At 41.7% G+C, this 24,619-nt stretch overlaps 1 protein-coding gene across 1 annotated transcript; it reads left to right on the plus strand.

Annotated features, from left to right (window-relative positions):
- Positions 1-4,824: 4,824 nt before the first annotated feature.
- On the plus strand, positions 4,825-24,200 carry LOC110487883 (1-acylglycerol-3-phosphate O-acyltransferase ABHD5). Its single transcript, XM_036971569.1, has 7 exons — positions 4,825-4,926; positions 10,494-10,579; positions 10,731-11,178; positions 13,917-14,071; positions 18,923-19,034; positions 19,165-19,345; positions 24,019-24,200. Exons 1-7 carry the CDS (start codon positions 4,856-4,858, stop codon positions 24,157-24,159), a joined length of 1,194 nt encoding a protein of 397 aa, XP_036827464.1. The 5' UTR covers positions 4,825-4,855; the 3' UTR covers positions 24,160-24,200.
- The last annotated feature ends 419 nt before the right edge of the window (positions 24,201-24,619 follow it).

Genomic DNA, 24,619 nt, shown 5'->3' on the forward strand with positions numbered 1-24,619 from the left:
GGACAACGACCCAAACACAGAAGTAAATCAACAACAGAATGGCTTCAACAGAAGAAAATACGCCTTCTGGAGTGGCCCAGTCAGGGGGGGGGGGATTGAATCCGTTTTAGAATAAATCTGCAACGTAACAAAATGTGGAAAAAGTCAAGGGGTCTGAATACTTTTCTGAATGCACTGGGTCTTGTACTCAAGTATGACAGTTGTTTTAATAGTATATCCAGCAGGACTTAACAGGATGTACTGTACACACACTATGGTCGTGACGTTTTATGACAAATGTATGCAGAAATACAGATATTCCAATGGGTTCACATACTTTTTTTGCCACTGTATGCTATATATCTATGTAATGTGATGTACAGTATCTACAGTTGAAGTCAGAAGTTTACATACACTTAGGTTGGAGTCATTAAAACTAGTTTTTCAACCACTCCACAAATTTCTTGTTAACAAATGATAGTTTTGGGAAGTTGGTTAGGACATCTACTTTGTGAATGACACAAGTAATTTTTCCAACAATTGTTTACAGACATATTATTTCACTTATAATTCACTGTATCACAATTCCAGTGGGTTTTGAGAAAAAATAAACAGTAAATACAACTATAGTAGTTATACATAGTTTACATGTAGTTTACATACACTAAGTTGACTGTGCCTTTAAACAGCTTGGAAAATTCCAGAATATGATGTCATGGCTTTAGAAGCTTCTGATAGGCTAATTGGCATCATGAGTCAATTGGAGGTGTACCTGTGGATGTATTTCAAGTCCTACCTTCAAACTCAGTGCGTCTTTGCTTGACATCATGAGAAAATCAAAAGAAATCAGTCAAGACCTCATAAAAAGAAGTCTGGTTCATCCTTGGGAGTAATTTCCAAATGCCTGAAGGTACGACGTTCATCTATACAAACAATAGTACGCAAGTATAAATACCATGGGACCACGCAGCCGTCATACCGCTCAGGAAGGAGACACATTCTGTCTCCTAGAGATGAACATACTTTGGTGCGAAAAGTGCAAATCAATCCCAGAACAGCAACGGACCTTGTGAAGATGCTGGAGGAAACCGGTACAAAAGTATCTATATCCACAGTAAAACGAGTCCTATATTGACATAACCTGAAAGGCCGCTCAGCAAGGAAGAAGCCACTGCTCCAAAACCGCCATGAAAAGCCAGTGTACAGTTTGCAACTGCACATGGGGACAAAGATCGCACTTTTTGGAGAAATATCCTCTGGTCTGATGAAACAAAAATAGAACTGTTTGGCCATGATGACCATCGTTATGTTTGGAGGAAAAAGGGGGAGGCTTGCAAGCCGAAGAACACCATCCCAACCGTGAAGCACGGGGGTGGCAGCATCATGTTGTGGGGGTGGCAGCATCATGTTGTGGGGCTGCTTTGCTGCAGGAGGGACTCGTGCACTCCACAAAATAGATGGCATCATGAGGGACGACAATTATATAGATACATTAAAGCAACATCTCAAGACATCAGTCAGGAAGTTAAATCTTAGTCGCAAATGGATCTTCCAAATGGACAATGACCCCAAGTGTACTTCCAAAGTTGTGGCAAAATGGCTTAAGGACAACAAAGTCAAGCTATTGGAGTGGCCATCACCAAGCCTTGACCTCAATCCTATAGAAAATTTGTGGGCAGAACTGAAAAAGTGTGTGTGAGCAAGGAGGCCTACAAACCTGACTCAGTTACACCAGCTCTGTCAGGAGGAATGGGTTAAAATTCACCCAACATATTGTGGGAAGCTTGTGGAAGGCTACCCGAAACGATTGACCCAATTTAAACAATTTAAAGGCAATGCTACCAAATACTAATGGAGTGTATGTAAACTTCTGACCCACTGGGAATGTGAGGAGATAAATAAAAGCTGAAATAAATCATTCTCTCTACTATTATTCTGACATTTCACATTCTTAAAATAAAGTGGTGATCCTAACTGACCTAATACAGGGAATTTTTACTGGGATTAAATGTCAGGAATTGTGAAAAACTGAGTTTAAATGGTGTATGTAAACCTCCGACTTCAACTGTATGTCATGTAGCTAGCTATATAATGTTATGTATCTATGTAATGTGTGTATGTGTCACCATCGTCAAAATAACATTCGGACCAAGGCGCAGAGTGATATGGATTCCACATCTTTTTATTCATGAAACGCACAAAACAATAAAAATCCATGTGTGTCTATGTAATGTATCTATGTAATGTGTCTATGTAATGTGTCTATGTATTGTATCTATGTAATGTATCTATGTAATGTATCTATGTATTGTATCTATGTAATGTATCTATGTAATGTATCTATGTAATGTGTCTATGTAATGTATCTATGTAATGTGTCTATGTAATGTATCTATGTAATGTATCTATGTAATGTATCTATGTAATGTATCTATGTAATGTGTCTATGTAATGTATCTATGTAATGTGTCTATGTAATGTATATATGTAATGTGTCTATGTAATGTATCTATGTAATGTGTCTATGTAATGTATCTATGTAATGTATCTATGTAATGTATCTATGTAATGTGTCTATGTAATGTATCTATGTAATGTATCAATGTAATGTATCTATGTAATGTATCAATGTAATGTGTCTATGTAATGTTTCTATGTTATGTGTCTATGTAATGTATCTATGTAATGTGTCTATGTAATTGTCACGCCCTGGCCTTAGTTATCTGTGTTTTCTTTATTATTTTGGTCAGGCCAGGGTGTAACATGGGTGATTTATTGTGTTTCGTCTTGTCTAGGGGTTTATTAGATTTATGGGATTGTGTTCAGTGTAGTTGTCTAGGTAAGTCTATGGTTGCCTAGAGTGGTTCTCAATCAGAGGCAGGTGTTTATCGTTGTCTCTGATTGGGAACCATATTTAGGCAGCCATATTCTTTGAGTATTTTGTGGGTGGTTGTCTCCTCTGTCAGTGTTTGTGCCACACAGGACTGTTTTTGGGTTTTCACGGTTCTTGTTTTGTATTCTGTTCATGTATAGTTTCTCTGATTAAAGAACCATGAACTTTAACCATGCTGCATATTGGTCCTCCGATCCTTCTAGCTTCTCCTCTTCGGAAGAAAAGGAGGAAATCCCTTAGTCATGTAATGTGTCTATATAATGCATCTATGTGATGTGATGTGTCTATGTATTGTATCTATGTTATGTGTCTGTCTATGTAATGTATCTATGTTATGTGTCTATGTAATGTATCTATGTTAAAAATAAGACCACGAGCCCAGGCTCTGTCGCAGCCGGCCGCGACCGGGAGGTCCATGGGGCGACACACAATTGGCCTTGCGTCGTCCGGGTTAGAGAGGGTTCGGTCGGTAGAGATGTCCTTGTCTCATCGCGCACTAGCGACTCCTGTGGCGGGCCGGGCACAGGGCATGCTAACCAGGTCGCCAGGTGCATGGTGTTTCCTCCGACACATTGGTGCGGCTGGCTTCCGGGTTGGATGCACGCTGTGTTAAGAAGCAGTGCGGCTTGGTTGGGTTGTGTTTCGGAGGATGCATGGCTTTCAACTTTCGTCTCTCCCGAGCCCGTACGGGAGTTGTAGCAACGAGACAAGATAGTAACTACTAACAATTGGATACCACGAAATTCGGGAGAAAAGGGGGTAAAAATTGTATTTTATTTTTTATATAAAAAAATAAGGACCACGATGGAAATGATGTCCCCGACTTTATCGTGCAATCCCTGACACTTAAAAAAACATTTGTACTGTGTGTATATATGTATTTCTTTAAACTTACAAATAAAATAAATTATTCAATCAATCCATACTGTGCAGTGGCTTGATGGACTGAAAGAGACATAACAAAACACTCAGAAGGTTTAAGACGTTCAGAGATTGTCAAGCCAAGTCTTCCATACTGGGTAAGTCTACAAGGTAGGGGAGGGATGATGTATTTTCTGTTTGTCCAGATTGACAGTCTATTGATCGACAGTCTATTGATTGACAGTCTATTGATCGACAGTCTATTGATTGACAGTTTATTGATTGACAGTCTATTGATTGACAGTCTATTGATCGACAGTCTATTGATTGACAGTCTATTGATTGACAGTCTATTGATCGACAGTCTATTGATTGACAGTTTATTGATTGACAGTCTATTGATTGACAGTCTATTGATCGACAGTCTATTGATTGACAGTTTATTGATTGACAGTCTATTGATCGACAGTCTATTGATTGACCGTTTATTGATTGACATTTTATTGATTGACAGTCTATTTCCTGTAAACCATGATATTGAAGCGCCTGAAGTCGATTTGATTGGTTGTGTGGTGCATCGGCACAGAAACCCTACGGGGTGAAAATCTGTTGCATATATAAAAAATATGACATCAAAATGTTGAAAATCTGATTTCCCCCGAGCTGATCATTGTCTGCAGTCTGCTCTGATCATAGTGTAGGTCTAATCAAACAGGCAGGGAGAGTGAGATGGTCCGTGGTGGTTGGCGAACCCTCAACCTTCTGGCCCCTTAGCCCTGCATGACATCGATTGTGCTGTAAAAGCATGCTGAAGTGGGCAAAGTCCATATCCACGTTAATAAACACAGGGTCACAATAGTTCTTGGTATTTGTAGTTGTAAATATTATTCTGAATGAATTATATGAGTGGGAGAGGGTGTTCAATGTATCCTACAGTACAAGAGGAGGGTCGTGCAAAAATATTTTTTAATTTGGGGGAGGGGGGGTGCATTTTGTTTTTGGACACCTTGAGTCGAACTGTCCCGTACATTTTCCCCCGCTCTCTCCTATTGGCTACTATCACGCCTAAAGATTGTGTGTGGGGCGGTCTTACCAATTACCACTCCTACTTAGTTTCTCTGCATGGATGACAGACGATCACCACAGTTCACTGTGAGGAGGATGGCGGAGGAGCTGCATCCAGCCGAGCACTGGTGAGTGGATTTTAATATAATACTGTTTACCAAGTTATTATAGTGAACTATTCTACAGAGTTATTATAGTGAGCTGTTCTAAAGAGTTATTATAGTGAACTATTCTACAGAGTTATTATAGTGAGCTGTTCTAAAGAGTTATTATAGTGAGCTGTTCTAAAGAGTTATTATAGTGAGCTGTTCTAAAGAGTTATTATAGTGAGCTGTTCTATAGAGTTATTATAGTGAGCTGTTCTAAAGAGTTATTATAGTGAGCTGTTCTAAAGAGTTATTATAGTGAGCTGTTCTAAAGAGTTATTATAGTGAGCTGTTCTACAGAGTTATTATAGTGAGCTGTTCTAAAGAGTTATTATAGTGAGCTGTTCTAAAGAGTTATTATAGTGAGCTGTTCTAAAGAGTTATTATAGTGAGCTGTTCTACAGAGTTATTATAGTGAGCTATTCTACAGAGTTATTATAGTGAGCTGTTCTACAGAGTTATTATAGTGAGCTGTTCTAAAGAGTTATTATAGTGAGCTATTCTACAGTTATTATAGTGAGCTATTCTACAGAGTTATTATAGTGAGCTGTTCTAAAGAGTTATTATAGTGAGCTGTTCTACAGAGTTATTATAGTGAGCTATTCTACAGAGTTATTATAGTGAGCTGTTCTACAGAGTTATTATAGTGAGCTGTTCTAAAGAGTTATTATAGTGAGCTATTCTACAGTTATTATAGTGAGCTATTCTACAGAGTTATTATAGTGAGCTATTCTACAGAGTTATTATAGTGAGCTATTCTACAGAGTTATTATAGTGAGCTATTCTACAGAGTTATTATAGTGAGCTATTCTACAGAGTTATTATAGTGAGCTATTCTACAGAGTTATTATGGTGAGCTGTTCTACAGAGTTATTATAGTGAGCTATTCTACAGAGTTATTATGGTGAGCTATTCTACAGAGTTATTATAGTGAGCTATTCTACAGAGTTATTATAGTGAGCTATTCTACAGAGTTATTATAGTGAGCTATTCTACATAGTTATTATAGTGAGCTATTCTACAGAGTTATTATAGTGAGCTATTCTACAGAGTTATTATAGTGAGCTATTCTACAGAGTTATTATAGTGAGCTATTCTACAGAGTTATTATAGTGAGCTATTCTACAGAGTTATTATAGTGAGCTATTCTACAGAGTTATTATAGTGAGCTATTCTACAGAGTTATTATGGTGAGCTGTTCTACAGAGTTATTATAGTGAGCTATTCTACAGAGTTATTATGGTGAGCTATTCTACAGAGTTATTATAGTGAGCTATTCTACAGAGTTATTATAGTGAGCTATTCTACAGAGTTATTATAGTGAGCTATTCTACAGAGTTATTATAGTGAGCTATTCTACAGAGTTATTATAGTGAGCTATTCTACAGAGTTATTATAGTGAGCTATTCTACAGAGTTATTATAGTGAGCTATTCTACAGAGTTATTATAGTGAGCTGTTCTAAAGAGTTATTATAGTGAACTATTCTACAGAGTTATTATAGTGAGCTATTCTACAGAGTTATTATAGTGAGCTATTCTACAGAGTTATTATAGTGAGCTATTCTACAGAGTTATTATAGTGAGCTGTTCTAAAGAGTTATTATAGTGAGCTGTTCTAAAGAGTTATTATAGTGAGCTGTTCTAAAGAGTTATTATAGTGAGCTGTTCTAAAGAGTTATTATAGTGAGCTGTTCTAAAGAGTTATTATAGTGAGCTGTTCTACAGAGTTATTATAGTGAGCTGTTCTAAAGAGTTATTATAGTGAGCTGTTCTAAAGAGTTATTATAGTGAGCTGTTCTACAGAGTTATTATAGTGAGCTGTTCTACAGAGTTATTATAGTGAGCTGTTCTAAAGAGTTATTATAGTGAGCTGTTCTAAAGAGTTATTATAGTGAGCTGTTCTAAAGAGTTATTATAGTGAGCTGTTCTACAGAGTTATTATAGTGAGCTATTCTACAGAGTTATTATAGTGAGCTGTTCTACAGAGTTATTATAGTGAGCTGTTCTAAAGAGTTATTATAGTGAGCTATTCTACAGTTATTATAGTGAGCTATTCTACAGAGTTATTATAGTGAGCTGTTCTAAAGAGTTATTATAGTGAGCTATTCTACAGTTATTATAGTGAGCTATTCTACAGAGTTATTATAGTGAGCTATTCTACAGAGTTATTATAGTGAGCTATTCTACAGAGTTATTATAGTGAGCTATTCTACAGAGTTATTATAGTGAGCTATTCTACAGAGTTATTATAGTGAGCTATTCTACAGAGTTATTATGGTGAGCTGTTCTACAGAGTTATTATAGTGAGCTATTCTACAGAGTTATTATGGTGAGCTATTCTACAGAGTTATTATAGTGAGCTATTCTACAGAGTTATTATAGTGAGCTATTCTACAGAGTTATTATAGTGAGCTATTCTACATAGTTATTATAGTGAGCTATTCTACAGAGTTATTATAGTGAGCTATTCTACAGAGTTATTATAGTGAGCTATTCTACAGAGTTATTATAGTGAGCTATTCTACAGAGTTATTATAGTGAGCTATTCTACAGAGTTATTATAGTGAGCTATTCTACAGAGTTATTATGGTGAGCTGTTCTACAGAGTTATTATAGTGAGCTATTCTACAGAGTTATTATGGTGAGCTATTCTACAGAGTTATTATAGTGAGCTATTCTACAGAGTTATTATAGTGAGCTATTCTACAGAGTTATTATAGTGAGCTATTCTACAGAGTTATTATAGTGAGCTATTCTACAGAGTTATTATAGTGAGCTATTCTACAGAGTTATTATAGTGAGCTATTCTACAGAGTTATTATAGTGAGCTATTCTACAGAGTTATTATAGTGAGCTATTCTACAGAGTTATTATAGTGAGCTATTCTACAGAGTTATTATAGTGAGCTATTCTACAGAGTTATTATAGTGAGCTATTCTACAGAGTTATTATAGTGAGCTATTCTACAGAGTTATTATAGTGAGCTATTCTACAGAGTTATTATAGTGAGCTATTCTACAGAGTTATTATAGTGAGCTATTCTACAGAGTTATTATAGTGAGCTATTCTACAGAGTTATTATAGTGAGCTATTCTACAGAGTTATTATAGTGAGCTATTCTACAGAGTTATTATAGTGAGCTATTCTACAGAGTTATTATAGTGAGCTATTCTACAGAGTTATTATAGTGAGCTATTCTACAGAGTTATTATAGTGAGCTATTCTACAGAGTTATTATAGTGAGCTATTCTACAGAGTTATTATAGTGAGCTATTCTACAGAGTTATTATAGTGAGCTATTCTACAGAGTTATTATAGTGAGCTATTCTACAGAGTTATTATAGTGAGCTATTCTACAGAGTTATTATAGTGAGCTATTCTACAGAGTTATTATAGTGAGCTATTCTACAGAGTTATTATAGTGAGCTATTCTACAGAGTTATTATAGTGAGCTATTCTACAGAGTTATTATAGTGAGCTATTCTACAGAGTTATTATAGTGAGCTATTCTACAGAGTTATTATAGTGAGCTATTCTACAGAGTTATTATAGTGAGCTATTCTACAGAGTTATTATAGTGAGCTATTCTACAGAGTTATTATAGTGAGCTATTCTACAGAGTTATTATAGTGAGCTATTCTACAGAGTTATTATAGTGAGCTATTCTACAGAGTTATTATAATGAGCTATTCTACAGAGTTATTATAGTGAGCTATTCTACAGAGTTATTATAGTGAGCTATTCTACAGAGTTATTATAGTGAGCTATTCTACAGAGTTATTATAGTGAGCTATTCTACATAGTTATTATAGTGAGCTATTCTACAGAGTTATTATAGTGAGCTATTCTACATAGTTATTATAGTGAGCTATTCTACAGAGTTATTATGGTGAGCTATTCTACAGAGTTATTATAGTGAGCTATTCTACAGAGTTCCCCAACTTACAGAATGTTTAAGGAATGATAGGATACCTCGTTGAGCAATATGCCTCAATGTTAATGACTCTGATATAAACATGCTGATGTAAACATTCGTTTTAAAAAGCCCCATTAATTGATTTAGTAGGCCCGACTAGAATTCAAACACATAGCCTCATAGCGCATCTACCATTAAATATTTTAGTTCACTAAGATATGTTTTATTTTGTGACAAAGCTATACGTGTAATTTTATTTGTATAAAATGATCTGCCTTGACAAATGGACATATTGCTTCCTGTGAACTTGGTGCCTGTAACGGCGTTCGTCTGTTGAAAGAGGAGCGGACCAAAATGCAGCGTGGTGGTTACTCATGTTCTTTAATGTAGAAGAACAAATACAAAACAACAAACGTAACGCGAAAACCTATACAGCCTATCTCGTGACAACAAACACAGAGACAGGAACAATCACCCACGAAACACTCAAAGAATATGGCTGCCTAAATATGGCTCCCAATCAGAGACAACGATAATCACCTGCCTCCGATTGAGAACCAATTCAGACAGCCATAGACTTTGCTAGAGAACCCCACTAAACCACAAACCCGATACCTAACAAAAACCCCAGGACAAAACACACAACATACAAAAACCTATGCCACACCCTGGCCTGACCAAATAAATTAAGATAAACACAGAATACCTCGACCAGGGCGTGACAGTGCCGCTACGTCACGTGGACCTTTGAATGTACAGTATTTATTGCAGAATGACATGGCTCAGTGGAGATAAGATTATTAAAGCCTGGATATGTCTGCCACTACCATTGTAGCCAGCCACATAACTTTGTGACATTCAGAATGTTTTTCACACCTGTAGCTAGAAAGAGTCGTAGAGTTGATTCTATAAAGGGTTTTGTTCCTTTGTTACACTGAAATGATGACCCGATAGTTAATAGACTACCCCTGTCTTACTATTCAGCCAGAGGGAGACCTTGTTGCACATTGGTTGGCATGTTATTTTAAATTAAACATAGCTAGACTACTGTAGATAAGGGGAGATTATTGTAGAAGTTTGTTATATTAAACATAGCTAGACTACTGTAGATAAGGGGACATTATTGGAGAAGTTTGTTATATTAAACATAGCTAGACTACTGTAGATAAAGGGAGATTATTGTAAAAGTTTGTTATATTAAAAATAGCTAGACTACTGTAGATGAGGGGACATTATTGGAGAAGTTTGTTATATTAAACATAGCTAGACTACTGTAGATAAAGGGAGATTATTGTAAAAGTTTGTTATATTAAAAATAGCTAGACTACTGTAGATAAAGGGAGATTATTGTAAACGTTGGTTATATTAAACATAGCTAGACTACTGTAGATAAAGGGAGATTATTGTAAACGTTGGTTATATTAAACATAGCTAGACTACTGTAGATAAAGGGAGATTATTGTAAAAGTTTGTTATATTAAAAATAGCTAGACTACTGTAGATAAAGGGACATTATTGGAGAAGTTTGCTATAAAGCTGTTAGAAGTCTGCCTCCATGATCGCTGAACGTCAAAGTTCACTGGGTTTATGACATCAGCAGGACCGTTTACGCAATGTTGTGTGTGTGCTCAGGTACAGGTGTATCTCCAGTTGGCTTCCATCTTGGTGCCCCACCTCCCTCTCTCAGCTAAAGGATGCAGAGGACAAAATGCTCAAGGGTAAGAGTGTGTGTGTGTGTGTGTGTGTGTGACTACATCCTCTCTCCTACCCGTCATACTTGCACATCTTATCTCCTCTCTCATTTTGCTCTCCCTCCCTGTTCCCCTCCATCTTTCTTCTCCATCCCTCCATCCATGTCTCTCCTCTCAGCTGTGAAGACCCAATTCTCCAGGCAAGATGTCCCGATATCCAATGGCAACTATGTCTGGACCATAGCATTCAACGCCAAAGGATATCCCTCACTCCCCCCCCAGCCCCAGTCTAAGCCCCAGCCTCATCCCTCTTCTCCCCAGCCCTCTCTCCAGCGCTGCCCCCGTCCTCCGCTAGTGCTGCTCCATGGGTTTGGGGGTGGTGTGGGTCTGTGGGCTCAGAACCTGGACTCTTTGTGTGGCAGTGGAGCCGTGTATGCCCTGGATCTGCTGGGGTTCGGTCGTAGCAGCAGGCCCCTGTTCAGCGTGGACCCCAAGGGGGCAGAGGAGCAGTTCATAGGGGCCCTGGAGGAGTGGAGAGACAGGGTGGGCCTGGAGGAAATGATCCTGCTGGGACACAACCTGGGAGGATACCTGGCTGCTGCTTACACACTTAAACACCCACACAGGTCAGCGGGACGAGAGGAGGGGGGGTCGTGTGTTTTTGTTCATACTGTGTGTTCATACGTACACTGAGTGTACAAAACATTAGGAACACCTGCTTTTTTCATGACATAGACCAGGGATACTCAACTACTATTGGAGAAGGTCCAGTGACACAAATCTCCTAGGTGACAAAGGTCCGGATGGACGCCGTCCTTTATCGGTGATGTGGTACAGCGTAGTAACAAGCATTGTCGCCTACGACATAGGAAACACGTTGTTATATAAAATGTACATTAAATACAATAAATTAGACTAAGAATTTGTATTAATTACAACTTCTTTCGAATGTAAACATGTGCAAAATTGTATCAACATCGCTGAAGAACAAAAGTGGTCGCATCATTGTCTATGCAAAAAGTGCACTGTTGAACCAATGTACATGGCGTCAGGTAGACTAGTGGTTAGAGTGTTGGACTAGTAACCGAAAAGGTTGCAAGATCGAATCCCCGAGCTGACAAGGTAAAAATCTGTCGTTCTGCCCTTGAACAAGGCAGAAAAAACAAAAAACCGCACCAGGCTCAACAATGAACACCTGCACCATTGTCTCAAGAGTTTCTCTCACACCATTTGTGCCAATGTTCAAAGCATTGGCAGGAGACAGAATAATGTAATTTCTCATTGATGCAAGGGCAAGGCCCACTGTTCCTAGGCCGTCATTGAAAATAAGAATTTGTTCTTAACTGACTTGCCTAGTTAAATAACTTAATATTTCAAAAATATTTATTTATTTAAATGAAGTAAAGTGCATGTTTTCTGGAGAACAAAGGAGAGTTGAAGAAACATTATAATCAGAACGTCACTCTGGGCCATGCAGTATTCATGTAGAAGTCACTGTGGGCCATGCAGTATTCATGTAGAAGTCACTGTGGGCCATGCAGTATTCATGTAGAAGTCACTGTGGGCCATGCAGTATTCATGTAGAAGTAACCGTGGGCCATGCAGTATTCATGTAGAAGTCACCGTGGGCCATGCAGTATTCATGTAGAAGTCACTGTGGGCCATGTAGTATTCATGTAGAAGTCACCGTGGGCCATGCAGTATTCATGTAGAAGTCACTGTGGGCCATGTAGTATTCATGTAGAAGTCACCGTGGGCCATGCAGTATTCATGTAGAAGTCACCGTGGGCCATGCACTATTCATGTAGAAGTCACCGTGGGCCATGCAGTATTCATGTAGAAGTCACCGTGGGCCATGCAGTATTCATGTAGAAGTCACCGTGGGCCATGCAGTATTCATGTAGAAGTCACCGTGGGCCATGCAGTATTCATGTAGAAGTCACCGTGGGCAATGCAGTTGTAACTTTAGACCGTCCCCTCGCCCATACCGGGGCGCGAACCAGGGACCCTCTGTACACATCAACAACAGTCACCCACGAAGCATCGTTACCCATCGCTCCACAAAAGCCGCGGCCCTTGCAGAGCAAGGGGAACTACTACTTCAAGGTCTCAGAGCAAGTGACGTCACCGATTGAAACGCTATTTAGCGCGCACCGCCGCTAACTAAGCTAGCCGTTTCACATCCGTTACACAGTATTCATGTAGAAGTCACTGTGGGCCTTGCCCTTGCATCAATGAGAAATTACATTGTTCTGTCTCCTGCCAATGCTTTGAACATTGGCACAAATGGTGAGAGAGCAACCATGAGACAATGGTGCAGGTGTTCATTGTTGAGCCTGGTGCGGTTTTTGTTTTTAAGAAAGTTAATTGTGGAGAAGGCCGATTCACAGCTGTATGTGGAGCCAAAGAAGTGCCAATTTCTTGAGAACGAAGACTTCAGCTGCAGGCACCATCTTTCCCCAGGAAGTGACAGGGTCACAGTCACCAGCCTGCTCCTTCAAAGACACGTTTTCTTGCAGTTCAAACAACTCCATCTGCAGTGATGTAACATCTACCCATCGGAAGATCTGTTTTGCTTCTTCTGACAACTTTGTCACATTTTGTGACCATGAAGAGGTTCTGGATGAGCAACAGCAGTTCTCTTCCAACAGTGATGTCATCAAAGCGAGCCTGGAAGTTATCCCTCAGCTTCTGGATGAAATCAACATGGTTGGGAAAAATCACCGCAGTGCCCAGGTGATGAAAAAAAAAGATGTCTAAAAATATAACAAAATGCAATGTTGTCCGGTCCGGATTGACCCTTCTCTGGGTCCGGACGTGGACCGCGGTCCGCCAGTTGAGTTTGGCTGACATAGACTGACCAGGTAAATCCAGGTGAACGCTATGATCCCTTATTGATGTCACTTGTTAAATCCACTTCAATCAGTGTAGATGAAGGGCAGGAGACAGGTTAAAGAAGGATTTTTAAGCCTTGAGACATTTGAGACGGATGGTTTATGTGTGCCATTCAGGGCAAGACACTTTAAATGCCATTGAACAGGATATGGTAGTAGGTGCCATGAGCACCGGTTTGGGTCAAGAACTCAACCCTGCTGGGTTTTTCACACTCAACAGTTTTCTGTGTGTATCAAGAATGATCACCACCCAAAGGACATCCAGCCAACTTGACACAACTGTGGGATACATTTCAATCAACGTGGGTCAGCATCCCTATGAAACACTTGGGGACACTTTGTAGAGTCCATGCCCTAACAAATTGAGGCTGTTCTGAGGTCAGAAGGGGCGAGTTGCAACTCAATATTAGGAAGGTGTTCTTAATGTTTTGTACACTCAGTGTATGTGTTCACACTGTGTGTGTTTACAGGGTGAAACACCTGATCCTGGTGGAGCCATGGGGGTTCCCGGCCCGCCCAGAGAGCATGGATCAGGAGAAGTCTATCCCAGTGTGGATCAGAGCCATGGGGGTCGTCATGAGTCCCTTCAACCTCCTGGCTACACTAAGACTGGCTGGACCACTGGGTAAGATATCAACACTGAGACTGGCTGACCACTGGGTAAGATATCAACACTGAGACTGGCTGACCACTGGGTAAGATATAAACACTGACTGGCTGGACCACTGGGTAAGATATAAACACTGACTGGTTGGACCACTGGGTAAGATATAAACACTGACTGGCTGAACCACTGGGTAAGATATAAGCACTGACTGTCTGGACCACTGGGTATGATATAAACACTGACTGGCTGGACCACTGGGTAAGATATAAACACTGACTGGTTAGACCACTGGGTAAGATATAAACACTGACTGGCTGGACCACTGGGTAAGATATAAACACTGACTGGCTGGACCACTGGGTAAGATATAAACACTGACTGGCTGGACCACTGGGTAAGATATAAACACTGACTGGCTGGACCACTGGGTAAGATATAAACACTGACTGGCTGGACCACTGGGTAAGATATAAACACTGACTGGCTGGACCACTGGGTAAGATATACACACTAAGACTGGATATACAGTGCCTTCGGAAAGTATTCAGACCCCTTGACTTTTTCCACATTTTGTTACATTACAGCCTTGTTCTAAACTTGATTATTTAAAAAAACACATCCTCAGCAATCTAAACACACATAGTTGACAAAGCAAACACAGGTTTTGAGAAATTTTTGCAAATGTATGAAAAATAAAAAACAGAAATACCTTATTTACATAAGTATTCATACTCTTTGCTATGAGACTTGGTATTGAGCTCAGGCACATCCTGTTTCCATTGATCGTCCTTTAGATTTACCTTCGGTAAATTGGACATGATTTGGAAAGGCACACACCAGTCCCACAGCTCACAGTGTATGCCAGAGCAAAAACCAAGCCATGAGGTCGAAGGAATTGTCTGTAGAGATCTGAGACAGGATTGTGTTAAGGCACAGATCTGGGGAAGGGTACCAAAGAATGTCTGCAGCATTGAAGGTCCCCAAGAACACAGTGGACTCCATCATTCTTAAATGGAAGAAGTTTGGATCCACCAAGACTCATCCTAGATCTGGCCGGACTTGAGCAATCAGGGAGAAGGGCCTTCGTCAGGGAGGTGAACAAGAACCCAATTGTCCTTCTGACAGAGCTCTAGAGTTTCTCTGTTGAGATGGGAGAACCTTCCAGAAGGACAATCATCTCTGCAGCACTCCATCAATCAGGCCCTTATGTTTGAGTGGCCAGACGGAAGCCAACGGAAGCCACTCCTCAGTAAAAAACACCTGACAGCCCACTTGGAGTTTGCCAAAAGGCACCTAAAGGACTCTCAGACCATGAGAAACAAGATTCTCTGGTCTGATGAAACCAAGATTGAACTCTTTGGCCTGAATGACAAGCGCCACGTCTTGAGGAAAACTGGCACCATCTCTACGGTGAAGCATGATGGTGGCCGCATCATGCTGTGGGGATGTTTTTCAGCGGCAGGGACTGGGAGACTAGTCAGGATCAAGGTAAAGATGAACTGAGCAAAGTACAGAGAGATCCTTGATGAAAACATGCTCCAGAGCGCTCAGGACCTGACTGGGGCGAAGGTTCACCTTCCAACAGGACAACGACCCTAAGTACATAGTCAAGACAACACAGGAGTGGCTTTGGGACAAGTCTCTAAATGTCCTTGAGTGGCCCAGCCAGAGCCAGGACTTGAACCCAATGGAACATCTCCGGAGAGACCTGAAAATAGCTGTGCAACAACGCTCCCCATCCAACTTGGAGGAAAAAGGGGGAGGCTTGCAAGCCTAAGAACACCCTCCCAACCGTGAAGCATGGGGGTGGCAGCATCATGTTGTGGGGGTGGCAGCATCATGTTGTGGGGGTGCTTTGCTGCAGGAGGGACTGGTGCACTTCACAAAATAGATGGCATCATGAGGCAGGGAAGTGATGTGGATATATTGAAGCAACATCTTCAGACATCAGTCAGGAAGTTAAAGCTTAGTCACAAATGGGTCTTCCAAATGGAAGACCCATTGAACGACTGATTCACGCTGTCTCCTCTGAACAGTTGAGATGTGTCTGTTACTTGAACTCTGTGAAGCAAACATTTGGGCTGCAATTTCTGAGGCTGGTAACTCTAATGAACTTATCCTCTGCAGGAGAGATAACTCTGGGCCTTCCTTTCCTGTGGCGGTCCTCATGAGAGCCACTTTCTTCATAGCTCTTGATGGTTTTTGCGACTGCATTTGAAGAAACATTCAACGTTCTTGACATTTTCCAGATTGACTGTCCTTCATGTAATGATGGACTGTCGTTTCTCTTTGCTTATTTGAGCTATTCTTTCCATAATATGGACTTGGTCTTTTACCAAATAGGGCTATATTTTGTATACCACCCTTAACTTTTAAAACATCTTATGGCTGGGGGCAGTATTGAGTAGCTTGGATGAATAAGGTCCCCAGAGTAAACTGCCTGCTACTTTGTCCCAGTTGCTAATATATGCATATTAGTATATTTGGATAGAAAATACTCTGAAGTTTCTAAAACTGTTTGAATGATGTCTGTGAGTAAAACAGAACTCATATGGCAGGCAAAAACCTGAGAAAAAATCCAACCAGGAAGTTGGAAATCTGAGGTTTGTAGTTTTTCAACCCAGCCCCTATTGAATATACAGTGTCTATGGGGTCATGTTGCACTTCCTAAGGCTTCCACTAGATGTCAACAGTCTTTAGAACCTAGTTTGATGCTTCTACTGTGAAGTGGGGCCGAATGAGAGGGGAATGAGTCAGAGGTCTGTCAGAATGCTTTGAGCTCGTGACGCTCGTTCACGTGAGAGGTAGCTCTAGTTCCATTGCTTTTCTGAAGACAAAGGAATTCTCCGGTTGGAACATTATTGAAGATTTATGTTAACATCATAAAGATTGATTCTATACATCGTTTGACATGTTTCTACGGACTGTAACAGAACTTTTTGACATTTCGTCTGCAACTAGTGAACACGCTTCCTGAGGTTGGATTTGTTTTTCAAAATGCGCTAACAAAAGTAGCTAACAAATCAAACATTTATTGTGGAACTGGGATTCATGGGAGTGCATTCTGATGAAGATCATCAAAGGTAAGTAAATATTTATTATGTTATTTCTGACTTCTGTTGACTGCACAATATGGCGGATATCTTTTTGGCTTGTTGGGTCTCTGAGCGCCGTACTCAGATTATTGCATGGTTTGCTTTTTCCGTAAAGCTGTTTTGAAATCTGACACAGCGGTTGCATTAAGGAGAAGTGTATCTATAATTCCATGCATAACATTTGTATTTTCATCAACATTTATAATGAGTATTTCTGTAAATTGATGTGGCTCTCTGCAAAATCACTGGATGTTTTTGGAACTACTGAACACAATAGCCCATGTATACTGAGATTTTTTTTTAATATAAATGTGAACTTTATCAAACAAAACATACATGTATTGTGTAACATGAAGTCCCATGAGTGTCATCTGATGAAGATCATCAAAGGCTAGTGATTAATTCTATCTCTATTTCTGATTTTTGTGACTCCACTCTTTGCCTGGAAACGTGGCTGTGTTTTTCTGTGACTTGGCTCTGACCTAACATAATCGTTTGTGGTGCTTTAGCTGTAAAGCCTATTTGAAATCGGACACTGTGGTGGGATTAACAACAAGATTATCTTTAAAATGGTATAAAATACTTGTATGTTTGAGGAATTTTAATTATGAGATTTCTGTTGTTTGAATTTGGCGCCCTGCACTTTCACTGGCTGTTGTCATATCGATCCCGTTAGCGGGATCTCAGCCCTAAGAAGTTTAACACAACTGATTGGCTCAAACACATTAAGAAGGACTGAAAGTCCACAAATGAACTTTTAACAAGGCACTCCTGTTAATTGAAATGCATTCCAGGTGACTGCCCCATGAAGCTGGTTGAGAGAATGCCAAGAGTGTGCAAAGTTGTCATGAAGGCAACGTGTGGATACTTTGAAGAACACAAAAGTTGAAAGACTTGCAAGATGTTACAACATTAAAGGTGTTAATTGGTGGACTCCCTCTCTCCATTCCTCCTCCATCCCTCTCTCCATTCCTCCTCCACCCCTCTCTCCATTCCTCCTCCACCCCTCTCTCCATTCCTCCTCCCTCCCTCTCTCCATTCCTCCTCCCTCCCCCTCTCCATTCCTCCTCCCTCCGTCTCTCCATTCTTCCTCCATCCGTCTCTCCATTCCTCCTCCATCCGTCTCTCCATTCCTCCTCCATCCGTCTCTCCATTCCTCCTCCATTCCTCCTCCACCCCTCTCTCCATTCCTCCTCCACCCCTCTCCCCATTCCTCCTCCACCCCTCTCTCCATTCCTCCTCCATCCCTCTCTCCATTCCTCCTCCATCCCTCTCTCCATTCCTCCTCCATCCCTCTCTCCTTTCCTCCTCCATCCCTCTCTCCATTCCTCCTCCATTCCTCTCTCCATTCCTCCTCCATCCATCTCTCCATTCCTCTTCCATCCATCTCTCCATTCCTCCTCCACCCCTCTCTCCATTCCTCCTCCACCCCTCTCTCCATTCCTCCTCCACCCCTCTCTCCATTCCTCCTCCACCCGTCTCTCTCCATTCCTCCTCCACCCCTCTCTCCATTCCTCCTCCACCCCTCTCTCCACCCCTCTCTCCATTCCTCCTCCATCCCTCTCTCCATTCCTCCTCCATCCCTCTCTCCATCCCTCTCTCCATTCCTCCTCCATTCCTCTCTCCATCCCTCTCTCCATTCCTCCTCCATTCCTCCTCCATCCCTCTCTCCATTCCTCCTCCATCCCTCTCTCCATCCCTCTCTCCATCCCTCTCTCCATTCCTCCTCCATCCCTCTCTCCATCCCTCCTCCATTCCTTTCTTACTCACTCAGGTCCGATGTTGGTCCAGACCATCAGGTCAGATTTTAAACAGAAGTACTCTTCAGTGTTTGATGACAACACTGTATCAGACTACATCTACCATCTCAATGCACAGACACCCAGGTAGGTATATACTGTGTATATATATATATATATATATATATATATATATATACTCACTCACTCACTCACTCACTCACTCACTCACTCAGACTCATACACACACTCTCTAACACCCGTTCTCGCTCCATAGTGGTGAAGCAGCATTTAAGAACATGACGGTACCATATGGCTGGGCTAAGAGACCGATGCTGGATCGTATCGTACACATCCGACCCGACATTCCCATATCCATCATCTATGGATCCCGATCCAGCATCGACAGTGACTCGGGATACACTCTCCAGAAAACCAGACTGGATGTGGACATCATGGTGAGTTGATGATTCTTGTAGCAAGTTCTCTGAAAGTGTTATGAAATGGATCGGTCACATGTACCGTCGTTTTCTGGGATGTCAAGTGTCTCTCTCTGTCTCTCTCTCTCTCTGTCTCTCTCTGTCTCTGTCTCTCTCTCTGTCTCTCTCTCTCTCTGTCTCTCTCTGTCTCTGTCTCTCTCTCTGTCTCTCTCTCTCTCTGTCTCTCTCTCTCTCTGTCTCTGTCTCTCGCTCTCTCTCTCTGTCTCTGTCTCTCTCTCTCTGTCTCTCTCTGTCTCTGTTACTCTCTCTCTGTCTCTCTCTCTGTCTCTCTCCCTCTGTCTATCTGTCTCTCTCTCTCTCTGTCTCTGTCTCTGTCTCTGTCTCTCTCTCTCTCAATTCAATTAAATTTGCTATATTGGCTTATTTTGGATATTTACAATATAAAAATGAGAATCAAAATTGTCAACGGGACAACAGTAACAACAATAACCAAGTGTCAAAATAACCATACATTCAACAATAACAATACGCATACAGTAGAGTACATGTGCAGGTTGATTGGTCTGTCAGACACTGTCCCTCATCTTATGGCAGGCAGCAATGTAGTGCGCTGCCAACCCACAGCTCTCTGCGTCCTCCCCCAACAGGATGGGTAGCCTGTCCTCATCAGAGAGATCTTTGAACCCTTGAATAAGGGTTTCAAATTTGGGGAAATGACACTCTCTAATTGTTTTATATTTTTCACATTGTGTCAGGAAATGCAGCTCCGTCTCAGGTTCTGCTGTTGTGCAGTGGTTACACAGCCTTTCCTCTACAGGGCAAGGTTCTGCTGTTGTGCAGTGGTTACACAGCCTTTCCTCTACAGGGCCAGGTTCTGCTGTGGTGCAGTGGTTTCACAGCCTTTCCTCTACAGGGCCAGGTTCTGCTGTTGTGCAGTGGTTTCACAGCCTTTCCTCTACAGGGCCAGGTTCTGCTGTTGTGCAGTGGTTTCACAGCCTTTCCTCTATAGGGAGCCAGGTTCTGCTGTTGTGCAGTGGTTTCACAGCCTTTCCTCCATAGGGAGCCAGGTTCTGCTGTTGTGCAGTGGTTTCACAGCCTTTCCTCTACAGGGAGCCAGGTTCTGCTGTTGTGCAGTGGTTGCACAGCCTTTCCTCTACAGGGAGACAGGTTTTCCTGTGTCTACCCTTCTCATTGGCAAGGCTGTGCTCACTGAGCCTGTACGTTGTCAAGGTTTTTCTAAGGTGTTGATCAGTAACCATGGTTAAATATTTAGCCACAGTGTACTGTCGATTTAGGGCCAGATAGCACTGCATTTTGCTTTGTGTTTGTGCTTGTGTTTCCCAATAAGCAATATAGTTTGGTTTTGACTGTGTTGTAATTTGGTTTATCCTGATTGATTGGATATTCTGGTCCTGAGGCTTCAGTGTGTTAGTAGAACAGGTTTGTGAACTCAGCCCCAGGACCAGCTGGATGAGGGGACTGAGGCTTCAGTGTGTTAGTAGAACAGGTTGGTGAACTCAGCCCCAGGACCAGCTGGATGAGGGGACTGAGGCTTCAGTGTGTTAGTAGAACAGGTTGGTGAACTCAGCCCCAGGACCAGCTGGATGAGGGGACTGGGGCTTCAGTGTGTTAGTAGAACAGGTTGGTGAACTCAGCCCCAGGACCAGCTGGATGAGGGGACTGGGGCTTCAGTGTGTTAGTAGAACAGGTTGGTGAACTCATCCCCAGGACCAGCTGGATGAGGGGACTGAGGCTTCAGTGTGTTAGTAGAACAGGTTGTTGAACTCAGCCCCAGGACCAGCTGGATGAGGGGACTGGGGCTTCAATGTGTTAGTAGAACAGGTTGGTGAACTCAGCCCCAGGACCAGCTGGATGAGGGGACTGGGGCTTCAGTGTGTTAGTAGAACAGGTTAGTGAACTCAGCCCCAGGACCAGCTGGATGAGGGGACTGGGGCTTCAGTGTGTTAGTAGAACAGGTTAGTGAACTCAGCCCCAGGACCAGCTGGATGAGGGGACTGGGGCTTCAGTGTGTTAGTAGAACAGGTTAGTGAACTCAGCCCCAGGACCATCTGGATGAGGGGACTGGGGCTTCAGTGTGTTAGTAGAACAAGTTTGTGAACTCAGCCCCAGGACCAGCTGGATGAGGGGACTCTTTTCTTTGCTCTGCTCTTGGCATTGCAGGGCTTAGTAGTGATATGAGAGGGGGCCACTGTATTTTAGATGTTTCCTAAACTTAATTGCTCTTTTTTGAGTTTGTATTATGATTGGATATTGACCTAATTCTGCCCTGCATGCATTGTTTGTAGTTTTCCTCTGGACATGTAGGAGAATCTTACAGAACTCTGCATGCAGTGTTTCAATGGGGTGTTTATCTCAGTTCTATCTCAGTTCATTCACTGCCTCATTAAGGTGTCCAGTTGAGCTTATTTTTAAACCTAAGTAATTGCTGCTGCTAAGTAATTTCTGCTGTGATGTCACACTGTGCTATTTCACCCAATAGATATGGGAATTTATCAAAATTGGATTTGTTTTCAAATTCTTTCTGTGTAATCTGAAGGAAATATGGGTCTCTAAAATATGGTCATACATTTGGCAGTAGGTTAGGAAGTGCAGCTCAGTTTCCACCTAATTTTGTGGGCAGTGTGCACATAGCCTGTCTTCTCCTGAGAGCCATGTCTGCCCATGGAGTCCTCTCTCAATAGCAAGGCTATGCTCACTGAGTCAATACATAGTCAAAGCTTTTCTTAATTTTGGGTCAGTCAAAGTGGTCAGGTATTCTGCCACTGTGTCAAGTAGTTATATTTTGTTTCCTCATGATTGATTTGGTTGGATCTAATTGTGTTGCTGTCCTGGGGATCTTTGGTGTTCTACGTTGTACATGGAGGATGTTTTGATTTTTGTGCCCCATTTTGTGAATTCTCGGTTGGTTCTAGATGGAGTTAATATTTGTGGTCACGGCAACTGGACCTTTTTTGGAACACCATTGTTGTTGTCTTACTGAGATTCACTGTCAGGGCCCCAGGTCTGACAGAATCTGTGCAGAAGATCTAGGTGCTGCCGTAAGTCCTCCTTGATTGGGGACAGCAAACAGTAGACATTTGACTTCAGAGTCTAGTAGGGTGGAATTTGTGGTCTGTATATTTCCTCATTTAATTTAGGATACCATTAACACCACAGGTCTTTTTGTGTTGGAGGGTTTGTATTTTGTTCTGTAGTTCATTCAATGTAATTGGAGAATCCAGTGGGTTCTGGTAGTCTTTAACAGTTGATTCTACGATTTGTATTTGATCATGTATATGTTTTTGCTGTTTGTTCTTTGTTATAGAGCCAAAAAGATTGGAGAAGTGGTTAATCCATGCATCTCTGTTTTGGATAGAACTCTTTGTGTGGTTGTTTGTTTAGTGTTGTCACGACTTCTGCCGAAGTCGGTTCCTCTCCTTGTTCGGGCGGTGTTCGGCGGTCGACTTCACCGGTTGTCTAGCCATCGCCGATCCCATTTTTTCATTTTCCATTTGTTTTGTCTTGTTTTTCCCCACACACCTGGTTTTCATTCCCCCATTACGTGTTGGGTATTTAACCCTCTGTTCCCTCCATGTCTTTGTGCAGAATTGTTTGTTGTAAGTGCTAAGTGCACGGTGTTGTCTGGTGCGCTACGGGTTTTGTACCCATACGTTGCATTTCTGGATACCTGTGGTTTTGATATTAAACAGAAATGTCATCTTGGTTTCGCCTGTAGCATCAGTTCTGTGGCACTCACAGACAATATCTTTGCAGATTTGGAAACGTCAGAGTGTTTTTTCTTTCCAAAGCTGTCAATTAGATGCATAGTCGAGCATCTTTTCGTGACAAAATATCTTGTTTAAAACGGGAATGTTTTTTTTTTTATCCAAAAATTAAAAGAGCGCCCCCTATATCAAAGAAGTTAAACTGCTCCGGTTATTACCCAGTTCTGCTCTCCTGCGTCTGACTTCTCTGCCACCAGTTAAGCACCCCTTACAAGTGTTTTACAATTTTCCCAGAAGTGGTTAGATTCTATGGATTCTTCAATGACTTTGAGCTGATTTCTGATGTGCTGTTCCTTCTTTTTCTGTAGTGTATTTCTGTATTGTTTTAGTGATTCACTATAGTGAAGGCGTAGGCTCAGGTTTTCTGGGTCTCTCTGTGTTTTTGGTTGGACAGGTTCCTCCATTTCTTTCTTAGGTTTTTGCGTTTTTGAATTTAAGTGAATTTACTCATCAAACCACTTGTCATTGTTGTACATTTTTCTACGGTTGTCTTGTTGAAATGTTTCGATTTTATAGGGAATCTGAGAGGTCAAATATGCTGTTAAGGCATTGAATTTGTTGTACTCTAAATGTTTTCTGGTAGGTTTCCACACTACTTTCCTTCCATCTATAGCAATCTCTTAATAGTATGCAGTTTGTTCAGCTTTGATGGTTGATTATTGATCTTTCAATTCAATTCAATTCAAAGGGCTTAATTGGCAATGGAAACATATGTTTATATTGCCAAAGCACGTGAAATAGATAAACAATAAAAAATGAACAGTAAACATTACACTGACAAAAGTTAAAGGAATAGAAACATTTCAAATGTCACATCATGGCTACGGTATGTACAGTGTTGTAACGATGTGCAAATTATTTAAAGTACAAAAGGGAAAATATATAATTATCTCTCTCTCTCTCCAGGTGATAAGGGGAGGAGGTCACTATGTATTTGCTGACCAGCCAGATGACTTCAATCAGAACATTCTTCACATCCTAGCCAGGATGGACGGAGTGAAGGATGAGAGGAGGGAGAGAAGGATGAGAGGAGGGAGAGAAGGATGAGAGGAGGGAGAGAAGGATGAGAGGAGGGAGAGAAGGATGAGAGGAGGGCGAGAAGGATGAGAGGAGGGCGAGAAGGATGAGAGGAGGGCGAGAAGGATGAGAAGAGGGCGAGAAGGATGAGAGGAGGGCGAGAAGGATGAGAGGAGGGCGAGAGGGATGAGAGGAGGGCGAGAGGGATGAGAGGAGGGCGAGAGGGATGAGAGGAGGGCGAGAGGGATGAGAGGAGGGCGAGAGGGATGAGAGGAGGGCGAGAGGGATGAGAGGAGGGCGAGAAGGATGAGAGGAGGGCGAGAAGGATGAGAGGAGGGCGAGAAGGATGAGAGGAGGGCGAGAGGGATGAGAGGAGGGAGAGAAGGATGAGAGGAGGGAGGAGGGGAGAGAGGCAGAGAAGGGTTGAGGGGAGAGAGGCAGAGAACGAGGAGGGGGGAGAGAGGCAGAGGAAGGGAGGAGTTGTGGCAGG

The sequence above is a fragment of the Oncorhynchus mykiss genome, chromosome 32 (assembly GCF_013265735.2).
Source record: "Oncorhynchus mykiss isolate Arlee chromosome 32, USDA_OmykA_1.1, whole genome shotgun sequence".
NCBI classification, from domain to species: domain Eukaryota; kingdom Metazoa; phylum Chordata; class Actinopteri; order Salmoniformes; family Salmonidae; genus Oncorhynchus; species Oncorhynchus mykiss.